Here is a 19,778-nt window from a genome sequence, read left to right on the forward strand (position 1 = left end):
GTATCCCCAGGGAAACTGCAGAGCAAAATTAGTTCCAGGATCTGAGTTTCCATTTCCCCTTGTACCCCCAGAGACATAGATCCGAGCAAGAGCTAAATGCCAAAAGGAATGAAARGTGAATTCCCCTTGCATGTTCCTTCTCAAAAAGTGCCTGTATGAAAACAYTCTCATCCCTCAGGGAATGTGAAACTCGCTTTCAGTCTCTCTTACCCTGCTTAGACCCATCTTTCACATTTGGAAAAGCCTGAGGTTATTTTTCCTTCTCCTGTGCTTGTTTTTATGTGGCTCTCAGCAGTTTTCAGAAGCAACTGTGGGTAATGAGCATAAGGGAAAGTCCCCTTTTCCCTCCTGCCAGCAATTCACAGGGAGGAAAAGTAACCCAAGTAATGTGCCCCAGGCTGCCCTTGGCCCATCTCTGCTGAGACCTCAGAGACACTCTCTGCTCCCCATTCCCTCCCCATGCTCAGAAAGGCTCTGGAGCAAGGAGGAAAATCCCATTCTTTTGTCTGCCAGAAATTTAAGAGAACGATACATGCTTTAAATTTGTGTTATAAATGTCTTTATCATTGCCTTAAACTTATGCCCATGTGAATATCTGTATCCTGCCCCTGACTCGACAGACAATGCATGGATGAGCTGCTGGTGGGTGACCCYGGGGGSAGGTAMAGAGTGCTCTGGGGGCTTTGGAGTYTYCMCTCACAAATATCTGCTCAKTTTGTGTGGAGCAGGAGGTATTTTTGTGAAGTAATTACCTTTCCATTGAGGCAGGGTAAGCACTTCACATTTACCCAACATCAGTGGCAAATCCTTCCTGCAGAGAACTTATCAGGCTGGAAACACTGTCCCACTTTACCTTGCCTCTGCCAYCAATCTGGATTCTCTCCACTTTTTCCTCTCTCTCTCACACATATCCTAACACTCACACCTCATCTCTCCTTCAGCTCTATCCCTGTGTCCAGAATTACTGCAAAACTTGTGAGACTAACAATGCAGTTTGTGTCTTGATACAGGAAACTTTTGCCATTTTCATCTTTGGAGCAGAGTTTGCCTTAAGAATCTGGGCTGCTGGCTGCTGCTGTCGCTACAAAGGATGGAGGGGGAGACTCAAGTTTGCCAGGAAGCCTTTGTGCATGCTGGGTATGCACTTGCTCCCTACTACTGCTGTCCCTGTTGTTGTCCTTTGTCCTTGTGAGCCACTTTGGGGGATGCCAAAAAACTGGTGACTGGCAGTGCAAAGAGCACTGAAATCAGATCTGCCCTTTAGGCCAGGTCCTGTGTCCTGCTTGGAGAGGTTATTTGAATTAACCAGCAATAACAACTAATTTGAGAGACACTTGGCTATCTAGCCAGTGAGAAAAAAACAAATCCTTCTACTCTTCAAACACATTTTCCTTGTCCTGAGTCCCACTGTGATTTTCTTAAACTCATCCCCAATAAGAATCTCTCTGCCTTCAGTTTCAAATCACTGAAGATCCCAACTCTGCACCATCTTCCCTGGCCCTCTTTCATTTTTGTTTTGTGTTTTACAATTGTAKAGTTGGTCTGCATTTGCAAACAAGTATCTTTGTGGTTTCACCCATGTTGTCTTTCAGGCTTGGAAGGCACTGCCTGTAATTATCCATAAAATTACTCATTATTCATGTTTGAATCCCTTCCTGCAGCTCTTTATTATATCCATAAAACAACCAGACARCATTTAGGAGCTCACTCCATGAGCACCGTCACCCCCATTTGTTCACTGATTTTAGGACATCTTCACTTGTTTTGACATTCTTCAGGCCAGGCACTGAGGTTTTGTTCTTTATTTGCACAGCACAGAGCACTCTGGGGAGCCATGGTGCCACATGAATTCATGCTTCTCTTTCCTCTCCCTCTTTTGTTCATCTTGTGAGTCTAAACGAYAGACAAAATTGTAACAAATTTTCTTTGTGCATCTGTGCTATCCTCAATTTAGCAATGCTCCTTTGGGTGCTACTTGTTGTACAGATACTTCTCAGACTTCTGGTAGGTTTGTGAAGGCAGCAGAGGGTGGCGTGAGCAAGTGGGAGTGATACTGTCTCATGCCTTCTCATAGAAGTGTCATCTCACTTCTGAGAATGAATCTTCATTGATATCTGGGGAAAGAAMAGAAGATATCCTGGRTTTATTAATATCATCTCTCRTTTGTCAYTGGTACAAATTTGTTTGGAGAATGRTTAGAAGTGAATAAATCTGAATTCCACTCTTTTTGGCTGGAAATAGAATATAAAGACAATTCAAAGGCTGTGGGTCCAGAGGATGTTTGAAGCTGTTTCTTCTTGTACGGGTGTGCAGGATCAAAAAGCAGGGGGAAACAGGGATAAAAAGAGAAAGAAAAGAAAAAGAAGTGGTGCAATTTGCATTTCAAACCTCTTCAATTATCAGCCAGTTGGTCCTGTGAGCACTTAATAAAAAAAAATAAAAGTACTGGCTTCGAGATTTTAGTGGGAAAACTGAGCCAAAAGAATCTAATAGTAAATGCACCATCAAACCTGAATTTCTCCTGTGCTGATCTGCTCACTCTGGTGTTCCAGCAGTACAGATGAAGTAAGGGCTGGTTTTCTGTCAGCATTAGGACACTGTTTCTGTKCTTCCCTAAGCGAGCTCAGTGTCTCAAGCCCAGTGCATGGATGTGTAAACAGATCCCAAGGCTTTCTGGGAGGATCCGTGCCTGATGCTGATTGTGGCAGGTGCAGATATCTGATTAACTGGCAAGAGAAGGCATTTCCAGGCAGCTTCACCATTTATCTGGGGAAATTGCAGCAGAACCAGATGGGATTAAGAAGCAGGTGATGGGGCCGCTTTTGTTGGCAGGCTTTGTTCTTTCCTCCTTGCAGATATCTTTGTGCTGATTGCTTCAGTGCCAGTGGTGGCTGTTGGGAACCAGGGCAATGTTCTGGCAACGTCTCTCAGAAGCCTCCGCTTCCTGCAGATCCTACGGATGCTCCGGATGGACAGGAGGGGCGGCACCTGGAAACTTTTGGGGTCAGCTATTTGTGCACATAGCAAAGTAAGTGAGGAGCTTGCAGGRCTCAGCTGGGGCTGGGGGAGAAAGGTTCAAAGGAAAAGAGGGGATGCACAGGTACAGCAGTGCCCTGGGATTGTGTTCAGCAGTTCAAAATAGTTTGTTCTTTCAGCTTTATTCCCTTTTCCATTCTCTGAATCATTTCTGCCCTTTCTTTTACCCTTCTTTGCTCAGTGGTGGTGCTGGGAAGTGAGAGAATGTTCATTCCCAYACATGATGACAGGAATTTTGCCTTTTCTCTGAATGGGAGCAGGGACATCCCTTTTATAATGAAGGATGCTGAAATCCTTGACAAAAATCCTGTTAAATTGTAGAATGTTTGCAGTGGCTTCTCAGACTCGTCTGATCAACAGATGGAGCAGGACTCCGAAGGGATGGAAAGAGGCTGATTAGCCTGGGAAATGTGCACAGAAAAGTGKTTCAGAGGGTGCTACTCATCAAATYWMTCTTCAAAAGAATAGATCAGACAATACAGAGATGGACAAAAAGTGAACCCAGACAGGCAAAATTTCTAAAGTAATTTTTTCTTGGTTTGATGCTCTTGTCAGACACACCCTGTCTTGCACCAGGCAGATACTTGTGTTCTTGCATTTTCACAAAACATTATTATAAGTTAAAAACTATCTGCTAAAAAATCCTCTAGATGAGATTTCTCATCTGTGCAGGATGTAGAAAAATTATATATACTCCACTACATACTGCTTTTTTTGCCCATGAATGACATTCCTGACATTTTAGGGGGTTTTGAAAGTTAAAATGCCAGCTGGCATTGCATATTTAGACTTTGCTTCTGTGTCGAGGCTGATGGGGATACCCACCATGCTTCATTTCTTACCAACTTCTGCTTCTCCCTCATATAAACTTGCTGCAAGACAAGTGGTAGATAAACACTTGTGTCAAAAATGTTTCTCAGGAAACAGATCATGGAACAAATCTGTGTATCAAAGATGTTGTTTAGAAATTTTTAAAGGCTTCATTGTGTGGGGTTTCATTCCAATATTTTTTTTTGGTTCCCCACCATACACTTTTGGACCTCTGCTGAATGAGGGAGATGAGAAGGGGCTGTGAGAACTGGAGACAATGACAAAGCMATTTTGCTAACAATTTCCTTCAGCGTTTGCACACCAGAAATTAGCAAAGGAAGCTGTTCACTTGTCTCAAGATTCAGTTTCAAAGTTCTCAGCTACAATCCTTTCTTCTCTGTTTTTTCCCAATACAGTTCTCATAAAATGAATTGGAATATTGATTTTTTTATCCACTTTTGAAGAACTTCAACAAGAATATTTCTGCCTTGTTTCACACATTGCTGGGATTTTAACTTGGGTGGCTGTGTCTTCCACCTCAGTGGGATTAGACACACACTCCACCACAGTCATTCTAAARCAGCAAAGTTCAGGGTTTGTTTGCMCACAGATTGTTTTCRAGGTCTGTTCTTACTGCATGAATTCGTGTTGGAAACATCATTAATGATGGAACCTGCTTTGATTTGGCTGAAGAGTGGAAATGCATCCTGCAGCCTTGGCTCTCTGCATGCAGGGAGAGGACAGAGCTGTTGATTTGCTCTCTAGGGCTGACCGAGCCCAGGGGCAAAAGGAAGGGGAAGAGTGAAGGTCAGGGACAGAGCTCTGCAAAGCCCTTAACCCAGATTCATGCAGAGCTACAACTGCAGATTTCTCCAAGCTGTTCCCAAGGGAGATCCTAATAATTGAAAATCTCTGTATTATTTCCCACTAAGTGCTGAGCTGGGCTGGCCATGGATGTGCCCAAAGCCAGCAGTGGCAGCTGTGCTGTTACCCTCTGTGCTTTTCTCTCCTGATGTTTGCTCTGCTGCTGTGGATATTGAGGCCCTTTTCAGCCCCTCCATCTCCATCTGTTCCTTTTGCAGGAGCTCATCACTGCTTGGTACATCGGGTTCYTGACGCTCATCTTATCCTCATTTCTTGTTTATCTGGTTGAAAAAGATGTTCCTGAAAAAGATGCTAATGGGGTAGAGATGAAAGAAGAGTTTGAAACCTAYGCAGATGCTCTGTGGTGGGGGCTGGTAAGTGACTCCAAAAATACTTTACACCCTTCTTAAAACTTAGCACTCAAGGAGAGCAAAAGTGTTAGATATTACAGCACAGGTGCTACTGTATTTGGGTGAAAGTCAATTTACCTGGATAACRTTACCAAGGTGGGGGTGCCCCTACAACCAATTACCTACAACAAGAGGGACCTTTGATACATCTGTTCTTGTCTCTTGTGATGAAAAGAGTATTGGTGCTCAATCACAGACTGCTGCTGCCATTCCAAAACTTACACTGCTTTGCTACCAATAGGAAAAAGAGTCTCTGTCATGCTGTGACTAAAATTCCACAGCATAATTTTTATTTAATGTAGTTCACTCATAAATGTAAGATGCCACATCCACCCCATTATTAGTCAAGAGATACCAAGTGCTGCATAGAACACCTGATGTTTTCATATACTTTTATATCCCAGGCATTTAGAGAGAGTCTCAATGGTGAGAAAAGGTACACAGTTGAAAATTAACAATTGTGCAGAGAGGAGCAAGTTTTTACAAAGCCATCTTTATTTAAAAAGACCAAGGGTTCAGGTAGAGGTACTCCTGGCTTATTAAGGGTCTGGAAGATATTAACTGGCAAATCCCATTCCTGACTGTGCCCTCATGGTGGCCAGGAGACTCACATGGATTCCCCTGCAGCAAATGCATCCRAGAGAGGCAGCTGCTTTGAGACTGCATCCATTCTCTATTAAATGCCTTGGGACTACGATGCCTCCAAAACAATTGATTGTGCCATCATCAAGGTCCTGCTTCACAAAGCTGTGCATGAGCACCCAGAGGGCTAAGTGGGTTATTCATGGTGACAATTAAACAGAGCTGCTGGCTTTGTTTTTCTGACATCAAGTCCTGGTCCTTCTGCCCACAGATCACCCTGGCTACAATCGGGTACGGCGACAAGACCCCCAAAACATGGGAGGGGCGGCTGATTGCAGCCACRTTCTCTCTCATTGGAGTGTCTTTCTTTGCTCTTCCTGCAGTAAGTACCTTCCCCTCCTCTGTCACACACAGYCCAGAGCTGTGCACTTGCAAAAAGAGGGTACAGTTAATAAAATCACCAGTGGAAACAAATCCCTTTCTAAGAAGAGTGGGTCTGTATCGGGAAATCAAACCTGTTTCTTCCCAACTTTGCACACAGCCTACTGGGAATAATATATCACCCCAATACTCCTGAAATCTCGTGTGGGCATTGTTTGACAGTGCTGGCAAAGGACAAAATTAATCCAGCGAGTGAACAACCTGGGAAGCCACAAAGCAGTTCATGAGACTGTGCACTGGCACATGATAGTCTATTGACAAGACATATTTTCAAAGTATTTAGGGCTCACTCTTTTAATAATTAGAATTGGGCCCATATTTCCTTTGTCTGCAAAGTTCTCAGATAAGAATGAGACAAGATCTGACTGAGATGGTCTGAATAGCAACAGAAATTTTCCCTAAGCTCAGATTTTAGGATATTTTTTCCTTTAGATCCAGACTTGGAAATAATTTCACCAAGGATGACAAATGCTGTGCTCCCAAATCAAGAGTATGGTTTAGCACAGCCCTTGAATCACGAAAGCACTCAGGGTAGAGTGGAAAATAACACACCTGGACACCTCCAGCTTGGAAAGACAGTAGACATTCAAGAAGCTTATTAAAGACCCTAAAATGATATGGTGTGGCCTGTGGTCCTTGAGAGGATCATGACAAACTCCTGTCCCMTGAGTGGAGCAGCAGGAAAGCCATGGGGACTGCTCATGGATTCCATGTATCCATCTCCATCCACAGACCTGCTTCATCTCATCATTAATTCCTTTTTGTTCTGAGTGAGAAATATCTAAAATCCTGCATCACTCTATGCTTTCAGGGCATTTTGGGGTCAGGGCTGGCACTGAAGGTCCAGGAGCAACATCGTCAAAAACATTTTGAGAAAAGAAGAAAGCCAGCAGCTGAGCTCATTCAGGTTTGCAGTCGCTTTTCCTTTCCTTGAAAAAGTGTTGTGCATGAAGACTGCTGCATCATGTTAACAAGGCCACCACTCCTCCCTCATCCAAATTCTCTCTTCCTGTTGCAGGAGATTAGAAGATTTGTTTGTCAGTTTTTTTCACACGGAGCTAGTTAATCCAGAGGTCCTTGCAGTTTTGAGGAATCTTTCAACTCCAGAATATCTTGCAGAAGAGCAGTGTAGAAGAAAGGGTCTCATCTGGTAGTTTCTGGAAACCAACCAGATTCTACATCAGTGCCACAAAATCACAGAAAACAAGCTGTCAAAAGTGTATTCTTTCCAAAATCCAGATTTTTTTCAGTTCCCTTGAGAAAGAGCTTTTTTCTGTGCAAACAAAATTGTATTGTTATTGATGTGAAAACAGGAATAGAAGTAACACAATAGACAGTGACAGTTTCAATCAAGGCAAATAACATAAATAATATGTGTGGATTTTGAAAACTAAAACACACCCTGTGTCTTCTGTTTTGTCACTGGATGATCCAAAAATTCAGTGGGAACAGAGTCCTTACCTCATGTGGACTTCAGTTATGGCCTTAGTTATGAATTTGGGATATTAAGTTTAAAATCATTAGTCTGTGCTGACAAATTTGACAGGACTTACTGTTACAAGGTATAGAGCATGTGCTGATGGCAGTGAAATAAATGGCAGCATTTTCATGGAGGGACAGAAAAAGTTTCTGTGATATCAGATGGAAGYTTTGGTGCTCAGGATCAAASCAGTCCTCAGGAGAAACAGGCTGARTGGCATCAAAATTAATGGCTGTTCTCATTAAAAACAGGCTATAGCAAACAGAGGGGGCTGCAGGCATGAACTGTGAATGGAATTCACCTTTTAAATTAAAAGATTTAATAGATACCTCCACTCATCAGGTAGCTAATTTAGCTACAGTGGGTTTTAGTTTAGGTATGTGCTTAGCGAAATTTTTTTTGGAGAATTTTGATTGGARCTAAATGCTGAAGTAGAAGATTGCTCAACAAAATTTCCTCTGATGATACATTAGGAGGAAAATTATCTTAAGCACTTCCAGCATTACTGGCCAAGTCCAGCAGTGCTTGAAGCTCTTTCAGTCATATGAAACAGGACAGTAAAACTGGTTTAGTCTAACATAATGTCATGTTCTTTTGGTGGTTCTTTCTATGTCCTATCTCCTTTAACAGCCCTCCCAGCTCATAGTCCAGTGTTTTTTCACATAGTGATGCTCATTTGGTGTGGCTGATTAGTAATCAATTTCCAGATAATTATTCAGGTGCATTATTATGTTCTTTGAAAMAGTCTGGCTGCAGTCAGCTGGGAAATAACTTCACCTAACACTAATCCTTTCCTCTCCCTTGTAACTCAGGCTGCCTGGAGATACTATGCTACTAACCCCAACAGGATTGATTTAGTTGCTACCTGGAGGTTTTATGAATCAATTGTATCATTTCCATTTTTCAGGTAAGTGAATCCACCTCTCCATCATAATTTTCTGTGCAACATCAGTCAGGACAGGGAACATTGACTTTATATATGTATCAATGAGGCTTTTGTAGGTAACAGTTTCTAGAAATATTCCATATATAAAAAAATCACATATAATAGGTGCTTATTTGTTTATGGCTATTAGGCTGATCCTCACTCTCCTTGCCTGTCAAACAGGCACCTTTCTCACAGTCAGGTCTTCACATTTTAAAATGTTGTTTTAAAAAACCTGTATGGCCCTATGAAAAGCCGAGACTTTTAGCTCTAGAGTATCAGCTGCTAATATGGGAATTCCATATCCAAATTAGTGCTTTAAACTTTCTTTCTGGACTTGCTCATTCTGAAAAAAAGTGCCCTCAAAATAGTGCTCAACTCAGAGTCTCCACRAGTCATGGTGCTCACTGCACTGRTACTGAAAYTCCAGCTSTCAYTCAAAACTGACTTAAAATGTCTCAAACCTCCACTTTCACAAAGGGCATATTACAATATTCTCCCTTTGTTTGTTTTATTCACAATATATTTTTAGAATTGATTTCACATATTTCAAAAAGTAAACCTCTACAAAAAAAAAAACAAAAAAACAAAAACCCCACACCATAAGCATTTAATTAAGGCTCAGTAAATTCCTTTTCTTTATCTCTTCTCACTCTCTGTCTATTCCCACATTTTCYATTATAGTGTAATTTCTGATGGTTTCTCAACTGCAGGCTTTTTCAGAGAATAATTCTCAGACTCATGAGGAGTCTGGACTCATTACTGTGACTTCAGACTTGCTCACTGCATGTAGGTTCTTTTGTGATTCAAATGCAACCTGAAATTTAATAAGTGTTTTGCAAATAAGGTCCTGGGAGAGAGGGCAGGGGAGATCACTTCTCACCAGGGACTGGATTGCCAATCTAAGCAGCACAGATTGGTTTCAGGAATCGATGTCACTTTTTTTGGTTTATGGCTAGTTGAAAATGTAGCTTTTATTCTCCTTTTTCTGTCAGTTGTGGTCACAGAACAAAAGAGGTATAAGGTATTAGCAGAAGATTAGCRATTTATATTTCAAAAATATGCTGAATTTATTATGTGATTCTTCTCTCCTTACTTTCTTGTAATGCGTCCTCTTCTWTAAAAGGAAAGAACAATTGGATGGTACTGCCAGGTATGTAGCTGCCATTATTTTATATATCTATGTTTTAATACAGCTGGTGGAGGATGCAAGCTAAATAGTTCATTGTGGATTCATGAGCTGTTAACTAAAACATGCTACTAACACCACAGGTAACCATTAAAAATTATTAACAAATCCRTGTCCTAACTGCTTGCTTCTTTTCCCAGTTTAACAACACGGCTAAAATGCTAATTGTACAAAGGCAGTATTGCTTGCTGATTGTCTGTAACAGCTTTCTTGTTTGTTATGATGACTAATCATGGTCTGGATTTCTGATCCATGCTGTAGAGCCAGGGTTTAGCATCCAGGCTGTTCTGGGGGGAATTGAAGACTCTGGTTGCTGTTGTTGCTGCTCAGTCTTGCACAGAGCAGTGCTGTGGTGTAAGTCCCGGTCAGTTCGCCATGGGCAAAGATTTCTTGACAATAAATACAAAGGTGGGTGTTTAAGATAGAACAGCAGTCTAGGTAATCTCTCTGGCAGTACTGGAAAAGCTAATTTAGGTTTAAGGTGCTGGTCCCACCCCTGCTGGAAAAAAAAAAAAATAATGGGAAAGCTCCCTGTCACACTGGGGAATTTAGAGAAGAAAAGAGAATGAAGGAATCACCAATCTGAATACTGGTCAGTCGCTGAAGACTACAGCAGAGCAGTCACTGACAGTCAACCTGCAAGATCTCCAATGGAAATGATACATTTATAACCCTCTTCAGCTAAGYAGAAGAGTCAAATGCACATACAATAATTGTTAAGTCAAAACTTAAGGTTAAACTGCTATCAATGGGTCACCCACAATGAAATTCAATAGCAATTAAAGGATGAATAATCYACAGGCTCGTGCTGAAGCTGCTTCYGTTTGCATCCCTATTGACAGTGCAGAGAAAAGGAACAAGAATTGTAGCAATATTTGAAAATCGTTAGTAAGAGTTCAGGTCTGAGTTCCAGTCCCCGGCCTGATGAAAATTTATGTTTTCTTTTTGTTTTTTAAACATTTTGTGCAACACGTGACAACTTCAATAAAGGAAGTTGAACAACAACAAAAAGAAAGATTAACTCTTGCTGTTCTCCTATTAATTTTTTGGGTTCAACCTTCATTTAGCAGAAGTGAAAAACCTATCCCAAATTTTCTTACAATATAGGCAAGTGCTGTAGCACAAATTATTGGGAAAGGATGTCTTTCTCCTCTTGCCACCACAGCCATGAGCTCACCTGCCCCTCTTCAAATACTGACTGGGTGGGAGGCACCCACTTTGTGAACCCCCATGGACCTTACATTCCTTACAGCCATGGCACTGCCCAGGCTAAGCTGTCATGGGCAAGCTCAGTTCATTAATGGAGATGTCTGGGGATTTTAGCCATCTCCTGTGTTGGTAAAAGCTGAATTTTGGTCTTTAATATGTAGGGAAGAGCTTAGGAGCTAAAATCCTTTTGAGTATGTAATTCCATATCTTGAGTTAAAATGTTCTGACTGAGATGCAGCAGAAGATTAAAATTAGGTGTGACTGCTGGAGTTTTCTGCTGGTGACAGCCCCCYTAGAGAAGCTCCTGCACCTGCAGCAGTTCGTGGAGTATCTTCTGAGTTATTGCAGCTTTCAGGCCAGTAGAAATCATTTTATGTTTATGGAATTACAAATGAAAATGTATGACTCACAACTCAAAATCTTTAAAATTATAATCCCAAGGCCCCTTATTGTAGCTGGTTATATCTTGCTTTTATTTTGTTATATATGCAATAACCCTCAGCAAAATAATCAGTACACCTGCATGGGAGCCTTCCTGCTAGCAGGAATATGTTTATAGAATGAAGCACTCAATTAAAGGGATTGGAAACCCTCCAGGTAAACAGCAAAATGATGGTACTTGAGGGAGCATCTACTGACTTCAGTAGAAATGGGCTTGAACCATAAAAGCTGGTTGTTTTGACAGTACCACCTCCCATCTCTCATAAAACTCTTATTTACAAACCAGATAATTAAAAAAAAAAATCTTCTCTGTCCTACATTGATTTAGTACAGAAATTATTACTTGTACTCCACTGAATATACTTTGTGCTTTGACTGTATTGAAATAAATGAACAATGAGGGAACCTGGTTCTAATGGGGAGAACAGCCCATAAATGTCCTCAATCTCCAGGTTCTTTCATCATTAAGTACTTAATGAGAAAGCTGCTCTAGTGAGAAATGGCTATGTCTCATCAGTGGTTGATATAGGAGAGAGAAGAATTGGTCCAAACCTTTCACAGAAGCTTTTAATAAACTAAAAATAAGATCTGGCTGTGTCAAAATTTGAGGATGGGAAGCACTTTAAGTGGCAAGGTTTCTACTGAGTAGTGTGAARGCTTTTTAGGAACTCCACAATTTCAGAGTWGAACCCTGTGACAGATCCTTCTAGAACCTCTCCTTGGAAGCAGAAACTGGCATCATRATGAAGTCACAGATAGRGSTCCTTGTYCTYAGGCCATTTGGGAAGAACACAGGGGTCACAAATGAATGGGAAAGTCCATTTCAGAAGCTGAATCCCAAGGCAAGGCTGCAGGGAAGGACTTGTCTTAGTGGAAAAYCAAGTAAAGTTTGCAGCAGCCCAARGCTTTATTGAARTTCCCTTTAAACTAAAAMRGTGAAGGTATGAGRTGTGGTGAAGAGGACATTGGCWGCCCTGGTGCTYAACTCTGTCCTGTGAGCAGTGAAGGGGTTTCTATGGTSCTGCTCTTTCAGAACAGCCTTTTCCCTTCAGGCCCTGCACAGCCCCCAAACCAGGAGGAATTGGGATGTGCTCTCTCTGGCTCACTGTTGGGGGCTTTACTGACTTCATGCCAGAGGTGTCATTAGCTCTTTCTGCCTTAATCAATGTCTAAACCTCTCAGCCCCATGAAATCTCAGACAGCAATTGCTTTTCTGGTGGTATTGCAAAGCCTTTTCATCTGCTCAGCTCTGAGGAAGGGAGGTTTATAAAGAAGAGGCACTAATGCTCATTTCTGCTGGAGTGCAGCGAATCATTCAGCAAACATTTGGGAGCCTGACCTACATTCAGGATGGGCCTTTGCTTGCTGGACATGTTTTTATTCTGAGCCAACTTTTTATGTCTGTGTTTGGGGAATGAATACTGCAGCCTGATTTTTCAGTGTTGTTATTAGCAGCTGTTCCACTGATCTTGACCAGTGTTGAAACTTGTATGTACAGGCACTATAGTGGAGAATTTTGAACTTCCTCCTAGGGTTTGTTCCTGTTCCTCATTGTGCAGCTGTAGAACTAGACATCAGGAGAGCATGTTCATTCCTAGATTTATTATTATGTGATTGCAGAAAAGTAATTTATCCCTGTTTCCTTATCTCTACAAGATAAATAATATTTCTGTGCCTTTGGAAAGTTGGTTTGATTTTAAGTGGCATAATCTGTACGTCCTTCCTATTACGTGAGTATGAAAGAATTCATGAAATGTGGTGCATTTTTGTATTACCAGTGCTAACAGCAAAACGAAAATAAAGCCATACTTTGTAAACCAAAACCATACTTTGTGCAAAATTTCCCTGTCAACATTTCATCCTAATACATCTGCCCAAAACAAGAAGGAGAAAAAAGTCCCTCTGATCTGCACACTACATTAACTACAAATGAAAGGCTGTTCCCATTCTTTCTCATAGAGCTTTTCATGGGTAATCATTAATGTCTCGTCTTAATAACTTTTCTTCACTTTACAGTAATGTCATGTTTAGTAGGGAGTCATTCTTTGGATCAAGCCTCACAAGAAAACTTAGGTATATACATTCAAGTAACAGTTGAGCCTTAATCTTTTCATATTTCTTGCATGCCATTCTCTGCCTGCACTTTCTGTTTTTACTAAAGCAGTTCACATAACCACCATCAAAAGTAAGGGACAATAAGACTGAAAAGTTATTAAGCATAAAAACAAAGTTGCATGACCTTGCAAATAGTTAATTGCTCTTCTGTCCAGCAAAATGGGATATGACCCTGGCTCTCCCCATCATCTGCTTAGAAACAGGTGCTTTTCTCTGTTTCCATAGAATGGGAATGATACTTACTTAGTCTGCAAATAATTTTGAAATTTACTGTAAGAAAAATATCCTATAAGTGTTAACCATTCTTCCCTATGCAGTCCCAACCCTGCCAACACAATTCATGCAAGTTAATTTGAATTTGAGTTCAGTGGAACAACATCTTTGCATGTGTATTTGCAGGTTCTGGTTCAGCAAATGGAAAACAAGTGGATGCTTTTGATCATCTGAATAAAGTTAGTGACATGCTTAAATATCTTGCTGAACTGTGACCTAAGATGTGGGGCAAAAACTTCACCTTCCTGCAAAGAGACTAGAAATAACTTGTGGCATTTCAGGATATGAAAGACACATCATTAGAAATAATATTTTCACTGAATTGCAAAGTCTTTTACTCTATCCCACACCTTGCTGTCATTCAACTTTAGCTGATGTTCTCATTCCCACTTCATTCCACAAACATGAAATCATYGACATGCAGCTTGGCGTTTCTAGCTGGTACTCTTCAGCTTTTGGAGAGCAGCTAGCAGAGCACTCCATTTTTCATTTGATGATTGGCCCATGCAAAATAGTCAAGAGACTTTGATTTTGCAGTTCGATTTGCTTTGTAGTGATTGATACATGATTTGCTCACTTCAAAGCAAAAATGGGTCAGAATCCATATGGTTTCTACCTACAACRGCTGGTTGCTTCCATTGGTGAAAAATATCCATCCTGTTTTCACAAAGAATTGGATTTGGATTATTCTTCCCATTGATTTATGTGACATTGTTTATTTTTATCCATSTCAAATCACTTTAGAAAGTGTGGATGAGAGAAGGGGCTAAGCAAAGGGCTTTAGTGTGTGTAAAGGCTCTTTCTTTTTCTGAAGGGCATCAGAGTTGAGTTTTGACTTGAGCTCATGTTTATGGGCAGATAATCTGGATGGTAGGTGAGTCTGGATTTTGAGTCATACCCACCCTTAAACACCAGTGAGGATATACACCACCAGGCAGTGTGGAAATTTGTTGACTTGGAAGGGATGTTTCTTCTTTAGACATTAGAAGCCTGCAAATTTAGACCTCAAGATTCAGGGTGTAAAGTGAAGCCTTTAGTTTTCATGAAGCTGTAGTTAACTATTTCTAAACAGAACATTTTTGTTAGATCCTCTCTGAAGGAAGGAATGTTACTCTATAGAAGGGAAAACTGATTGGCCAAAGTTCAGATCTACCTTGTAAATGCAGAATGTTCTTTGTTTTGTCTTAAGAAAACTCATAGACTCCCTAAGATCAGCTGAACATGTTCACTGCAGAATTCATGTCTCTCAGAACATTAGTTTGGTACTATTTTATATTAGGAAGTGTTCCAAGCAGAATACAAACTACTTCTGGTAACCTCATTCAGAATGTTTGATTTTCCAAAGCTGAGTTCACCCATATAWGTTCTGCTGATAAGGTACAAAAATACTGGAATAAACATGACTTCCTTCTGTTTCCAGTTACTTGAGACTAATTGCATCTAGTGATTAGCTAAACTCTGAAAAATACAGAAAAWATTCCTGCCTATCATTTGTTCTTGTCAGGTGAAAGTGGTAAATCCGTGGCAGAGGGCTGTATTCACTCTTAGAATTAATTCACTATTTGTCTCCTCATATATGTACCATTCGTTTATGAAACTCCAATACTAGTCAAAGGATAGAGAGGAGAGTATCTGGCTTGCATGATGGGACATAAATGCATTATTTATTTGCATGACTGTTTCTGGAAAATATTTCTAGTTCAGTGGTTCCCACTCTTTATTCTGAGCAAGTGTAAAACACATGCTGCAGAAGCCAGCCATCTCTTGTACATCCAGCCACYGAATTAATCTCTCAGGTGGTCCAAAAGAATTCCCACTGCTCCTGGGGAGCAAAAATCTGAGAGCTGAATTTTTCTTTAGGTAGAAAGAAACTGTCTGCACTGCTTTCACCTTCCTCCCTTYCTGGTGATCTGCATCTACTACAGAGTTAAGGAATTCTCATCCTGGGTCCCATTTCAAAGGCACGGGGTTTGGAACCCACGGAGAGGATGCAATGGCAATGTATCCAAGCTAGTCAGAGAAAATTGCATGCTGCATTTTTGTCAGCATGCAATGCATTTTTGTCAGCATGTTTGGGATGGATTGGAATCTCCCCAGTTTCTGGAAGCTGAGAATTATATTTTATTGAATGTAAGGAAGCCGAATGAAGTGGGACCATGTTCCAAGGGGAGGAGGAGTAGCTAACATCAGAGGGAGGAGTCTGAAAGAGGAGCAGCAGTGCATGAAGYCGTGGTGGGAACCACTGTCCTAGCCCCTCTCATGAAGGATCGTGTGACCTGCGCATGCTTCACGCCCTGGGACCGAGCCATGCGCATGCTGCTTTAACCAAGGACATTGTGCCATCAGAACAAACGTTTCCTCAGTATTTTAAAAAGATCAATGAAAACTAAAACCCCAGCAGATCCAGATTTCATCCCTTAGAAGTGAGAATAAAGTAATTTTTTTTCCTGATGACAGAGGGTCCTTATCTGGAAAGACGCTTGGGTTTTGTTTTGGGTTCTTTTGTATACAACACGCGGTTGTATATTTTGATGCGAATCTGCTGAATTATTTTCTGATGATTTTACTGCTCTGGCTGCCAGATATTAACACAATTTTCTATATTTGTTGCATAAACAAGCTGTTACGAATCTGAATGTTACTTTAAGGGTTAAACATCAGGATTCAGTAATGAGAAGGCTTCAGCTCAGGTAACTTTAACTTAGACTAGAGACCTGATTTTTAGACAACTTTTAATTTAGATCTTTCTGTAGCCAATAACAAGAGCCAAGTTGCCCTAGTGAAGTTATCCCAAACTGAACCACATTTTTTCCACTCACTGGTTAGGGTTGCTGACTTCCCACTGATTATAGAAATGGGTCTAAAGATTAATCCTAGGAACTTTAACTTTTCTAATGGGTTAAGACAAATCAGATGTGTTCTAGCTCCTAAACCTAAGGGGCTCAAGAAACAATCTAGAGAGAGTAGTTTCTTCCCAAACTGACCCTTATGACCAGGGATTGCTGAGAAACTCTCTGGAGAGAGAATCTGGGAATGTTTTCAGTTTGTATTATCCACCTTAAGTCCCACCCCACCAAAAAAAAAAGAAAACAACAACCCAGTGCACTGACATACGCAGTAGAAAATGTCACTGCAAATAAATAGGGTTTTGTGCTGAATGCAGAGGAATATTTCATTTTGTTTTTCCTATGAGAAGGATATMAAATCTTCAGTCCTACCCTTGCATAACACTATGACAGAGATTTCTGCATATCATGCTTATATTTCTGTCCTATATTGAAAAAAAAAAAAAATCACTAGATTAGTATTTTGAATACTTGGTGTCATCCACTGATGCTTTTCCTTCTGGTCTGATCCCTATRGATCCTTGCCTTACTTCATGCCTCCTTTTTTCTGGTATGGAAGGCAGTTATCACAGGAGTTTTAAGTGGCAAACTTTGGGACAACTGGAGGTGTATTTTGAAGAACTAAGCAAGTTTCTGGAGAGAGTCAGAGGCCACATGTAATGACAACTATATTATTTAATATAGTAATAAATTGCTTTTTATAAACAACAGCTGTCTTTAGCCTCACCTATTTTTCTGCTTCTTTGCCTTTCAGGTTCTGTTCCTTAAACATATTTTTCACTTGAGAGCTTCTCTGCAGTGTTTCTAACTCTTGTGACATTTAGTACTTTGCTTGAAGTCAGTGTGCAGTATGTGACCACTCAACTCTTCCTTCCATTTGAGATTCCTCTATCAATCATCTATTGCCAGTGAGCTGTTAATCCCCCACCCAGAGAAAGCTGATCTCTACAACAGCCTGTTGCATTATTTTTTCAGTGATTTTATTATCACTGAGCAGGTCTCCTCATCCTAAARCTGCTTCAGTTTCTTCCTTCTTGGGACTTATTTCACAGTCTCCTTCACTCTGCAAAGAACATCACCATGCCATGCATGCTTCACTGCTCTTTCTTCTTTATATTAAAGAAATGCTCAGTCTTACAAGCTCACTCTCTCTAACACCTTCAAGCCCATCAGTTTACATTGCCTGGCTGACTCTGTTATCATGCTAGATTTTTTATGCATTTCTTTGCATTAAAATTATTTTCAGTGGTGTGCTATGATTCTAGACTCTTCTTGACCATCCTTCTCAAAATTAATGTCTCCTTCAAACTTTGATTTTATTGCTAATGACACATGAAAAWTTATTTTCCCTACTTTACCCACCCMAAAATCCCACACACAAGTCATTCTGTTGACTTTTACTTCCTCACTTTTTCATGCCTTTTTAATCTTGCTCATTTCTTCTCCTGTATGTATTTTTCCTATGTATGGCAGCTGAGTGCTTGAAGAATCCAAATTTCATAGAGAGCTGCAACATCTGTCTTGTAAAGCAATACTGCTCTCRAAAGTGGCCTCTGAAACAGAGAAGTGAAAGTGATGCAGAAAAGAGAGTGCAGGATTCTCCCTAAGTTAGCAAAACACAAATCACTTGTGGGAMCCTGCACCCACCATCGGTTCAGCCTTGACAGCACCTCAGCAAAGCAGATCAAGATTCCACCCCAAAAGCAAGAACTGTGGAAGTAATTTTTTAAATGAGTTCTTAAGCCCAAACATGAAACTGCCCAAAACATATTTTGTCACAGATGTCTAAAGCAACATCTCCTACTTTTCTATAAAGAAGGAAGTAATCCCTGATTGTCGCTCCATAGATTTGTCTGCACTTTGTGTGTCTCTTCCCCATTCCATGAATTCTTCAGGAAATTACATTAGGGAAATTCTAAATAATATAGATATTATTCATTTAGACTGTTCTAATTCTTCACTCAGATCCATTCTTTTCTCTCCTGGAAGTGCTGACATATCAGGACTAATTCTGKGTTTCCATACACAAGTCCTTAGCTGCCACTTCAGTACTCACACATTTGCATTTCATACATGCAATGATAGGACGAGTGTCTGGATTTCCTAGGCTGCAGAAATCGCATTCACTGGTATTGCCATATCAACAAGAAAAAAATCAGAAAGGTTGAAAGTACTTCCTACCCAGAGGTTTGGTGTTTGCATTTTTTCTGCCAGGAAAGCCCATATTCCATTCCTTTGACTTCCTGGGTCAAAGATACATTATTCAGAAACTGACGGTGGAGATGAGGAACCCAGTAATTCATGTGAGAAAATAACCAAAGTGAAATCTTGCCACAGCTGTGATGTTCAGTGCTCAGATAACTCCTYTTGTGGTGGGATACTGCAGCAGACAGAGCTCTGAGAGAGAAATGCATCCCTCTTTCACACCTGCAAGGTCTGCACACATTTCCCTTTTTGTCCCCTGCATCCTTGAAGAGAGGACCCTCCCCATTGCCTGTCCTGCAGGTTTAGAGGCTGCAGCTGAGCCTCCTGCACAGATCCCTCACTGAATATCTGTTAACTCTTTGCTAACCATGGCTGTTCATCCTTCAGCTCTGCTCTCCCCTGTGGCTCTCAGAAACCTGCCAGCTATAACAGCTTTTTCCCTCCTAAGTGCACAACTCACCTCTCCCAAGAGCTGTCCCAGCTTCCAGGAACGTATTAAAAAGCAGGCTTTCTTCCCATGGCTTAGCCCTGCTTTTTTTTTTTTTTTTTTTTTTTTTTTTTTTTTTTTTTGTGCAATTCACAAATATTTAAATAGCAAAGTGAACAAGAAAACCAAATATTTATACCATCTATCACCTACAAAGTGTTCAGAACACGTATAAGCTGATATATTCACTAGCAAATTCCCTTTCTGTTGCTCTTTTCAGTGGTATTAGTGATTACCTTTAAGATCATTGCAGTCATCAGGCTGTCAGGGAGGTCAGTGATGCTGGTGAARTGGCAGATAGATGAAATCCTACCCCTGTGTTGTCACTGAAGGACAAATGTATTGGCTCAGTAAATGTCTGAGAGGACAGACAGTGCAAGGAATCATCAGAGGAGCAAAATTTGTCACTTGACTACAACTCATGTAGGTTATGGTGGAGATAAAACAGGGTAGTCTGCCCTACCA

General features: G+C 40.8%; 1 protein-coding gene across 1 annotated transcript in view; it reads left to right on the top strand.

The window, feature by feature from the left end:
- KCNQ3 (potassium voltage-gated channel subfamily Q member 3) overlaps positions 1 to 19,778 on the top strand; it is a 189,565-nt gene that overhangs the window by 155,263 nt on the left and 14,524 nt on the right. The window contains exons 4-10 of the mRNA XM_057379067.1: positions 1,011 to 1,137; positions 2,856 to 3,028; positions 4,929 to 5,084; positions 5,974 to 6,084; positions 6,955 to 7,050; positions 8,436 to 8,530; positions 9,675 to 9,701. Coding sequence (XP_057235050.1) covers positions 1,011 to 1,137; positions 2,856 to 3,028; positions 4,929 to 5,084; positions 5,974 to 6,084; positions 6,955 to 7,050; positions 8,436 to 8,530; positions 9,675 to 9,701 — 785 coding nt within the window. The remainder of the gene's footprint in view (positions 1 to 1,010; positions 1,138 to 2,855; positions 3,029 to 4,928; positions 5,085 to 5,973; positions 6,085 to 6,954; positions 7,051 to 8,435; positions 8,531 to 9,674; positions 9,702 to 19,778) is intronic.

This window comes from Malurus melanocephalus, unplaced genomic scaffold (genome assembly GCF_030028575.1).
Source record: "Malurus melanocephalus ecotype Western Australia unplaced genomic scaffold, MMel_1.1 scaffold_385, whole genome shotgun sequence".
NCBI lineage: Eukaryota > Metazoa > Chordata > Aves > Passeriformes > Maluridae > Malurus > Malurus melanocephalus.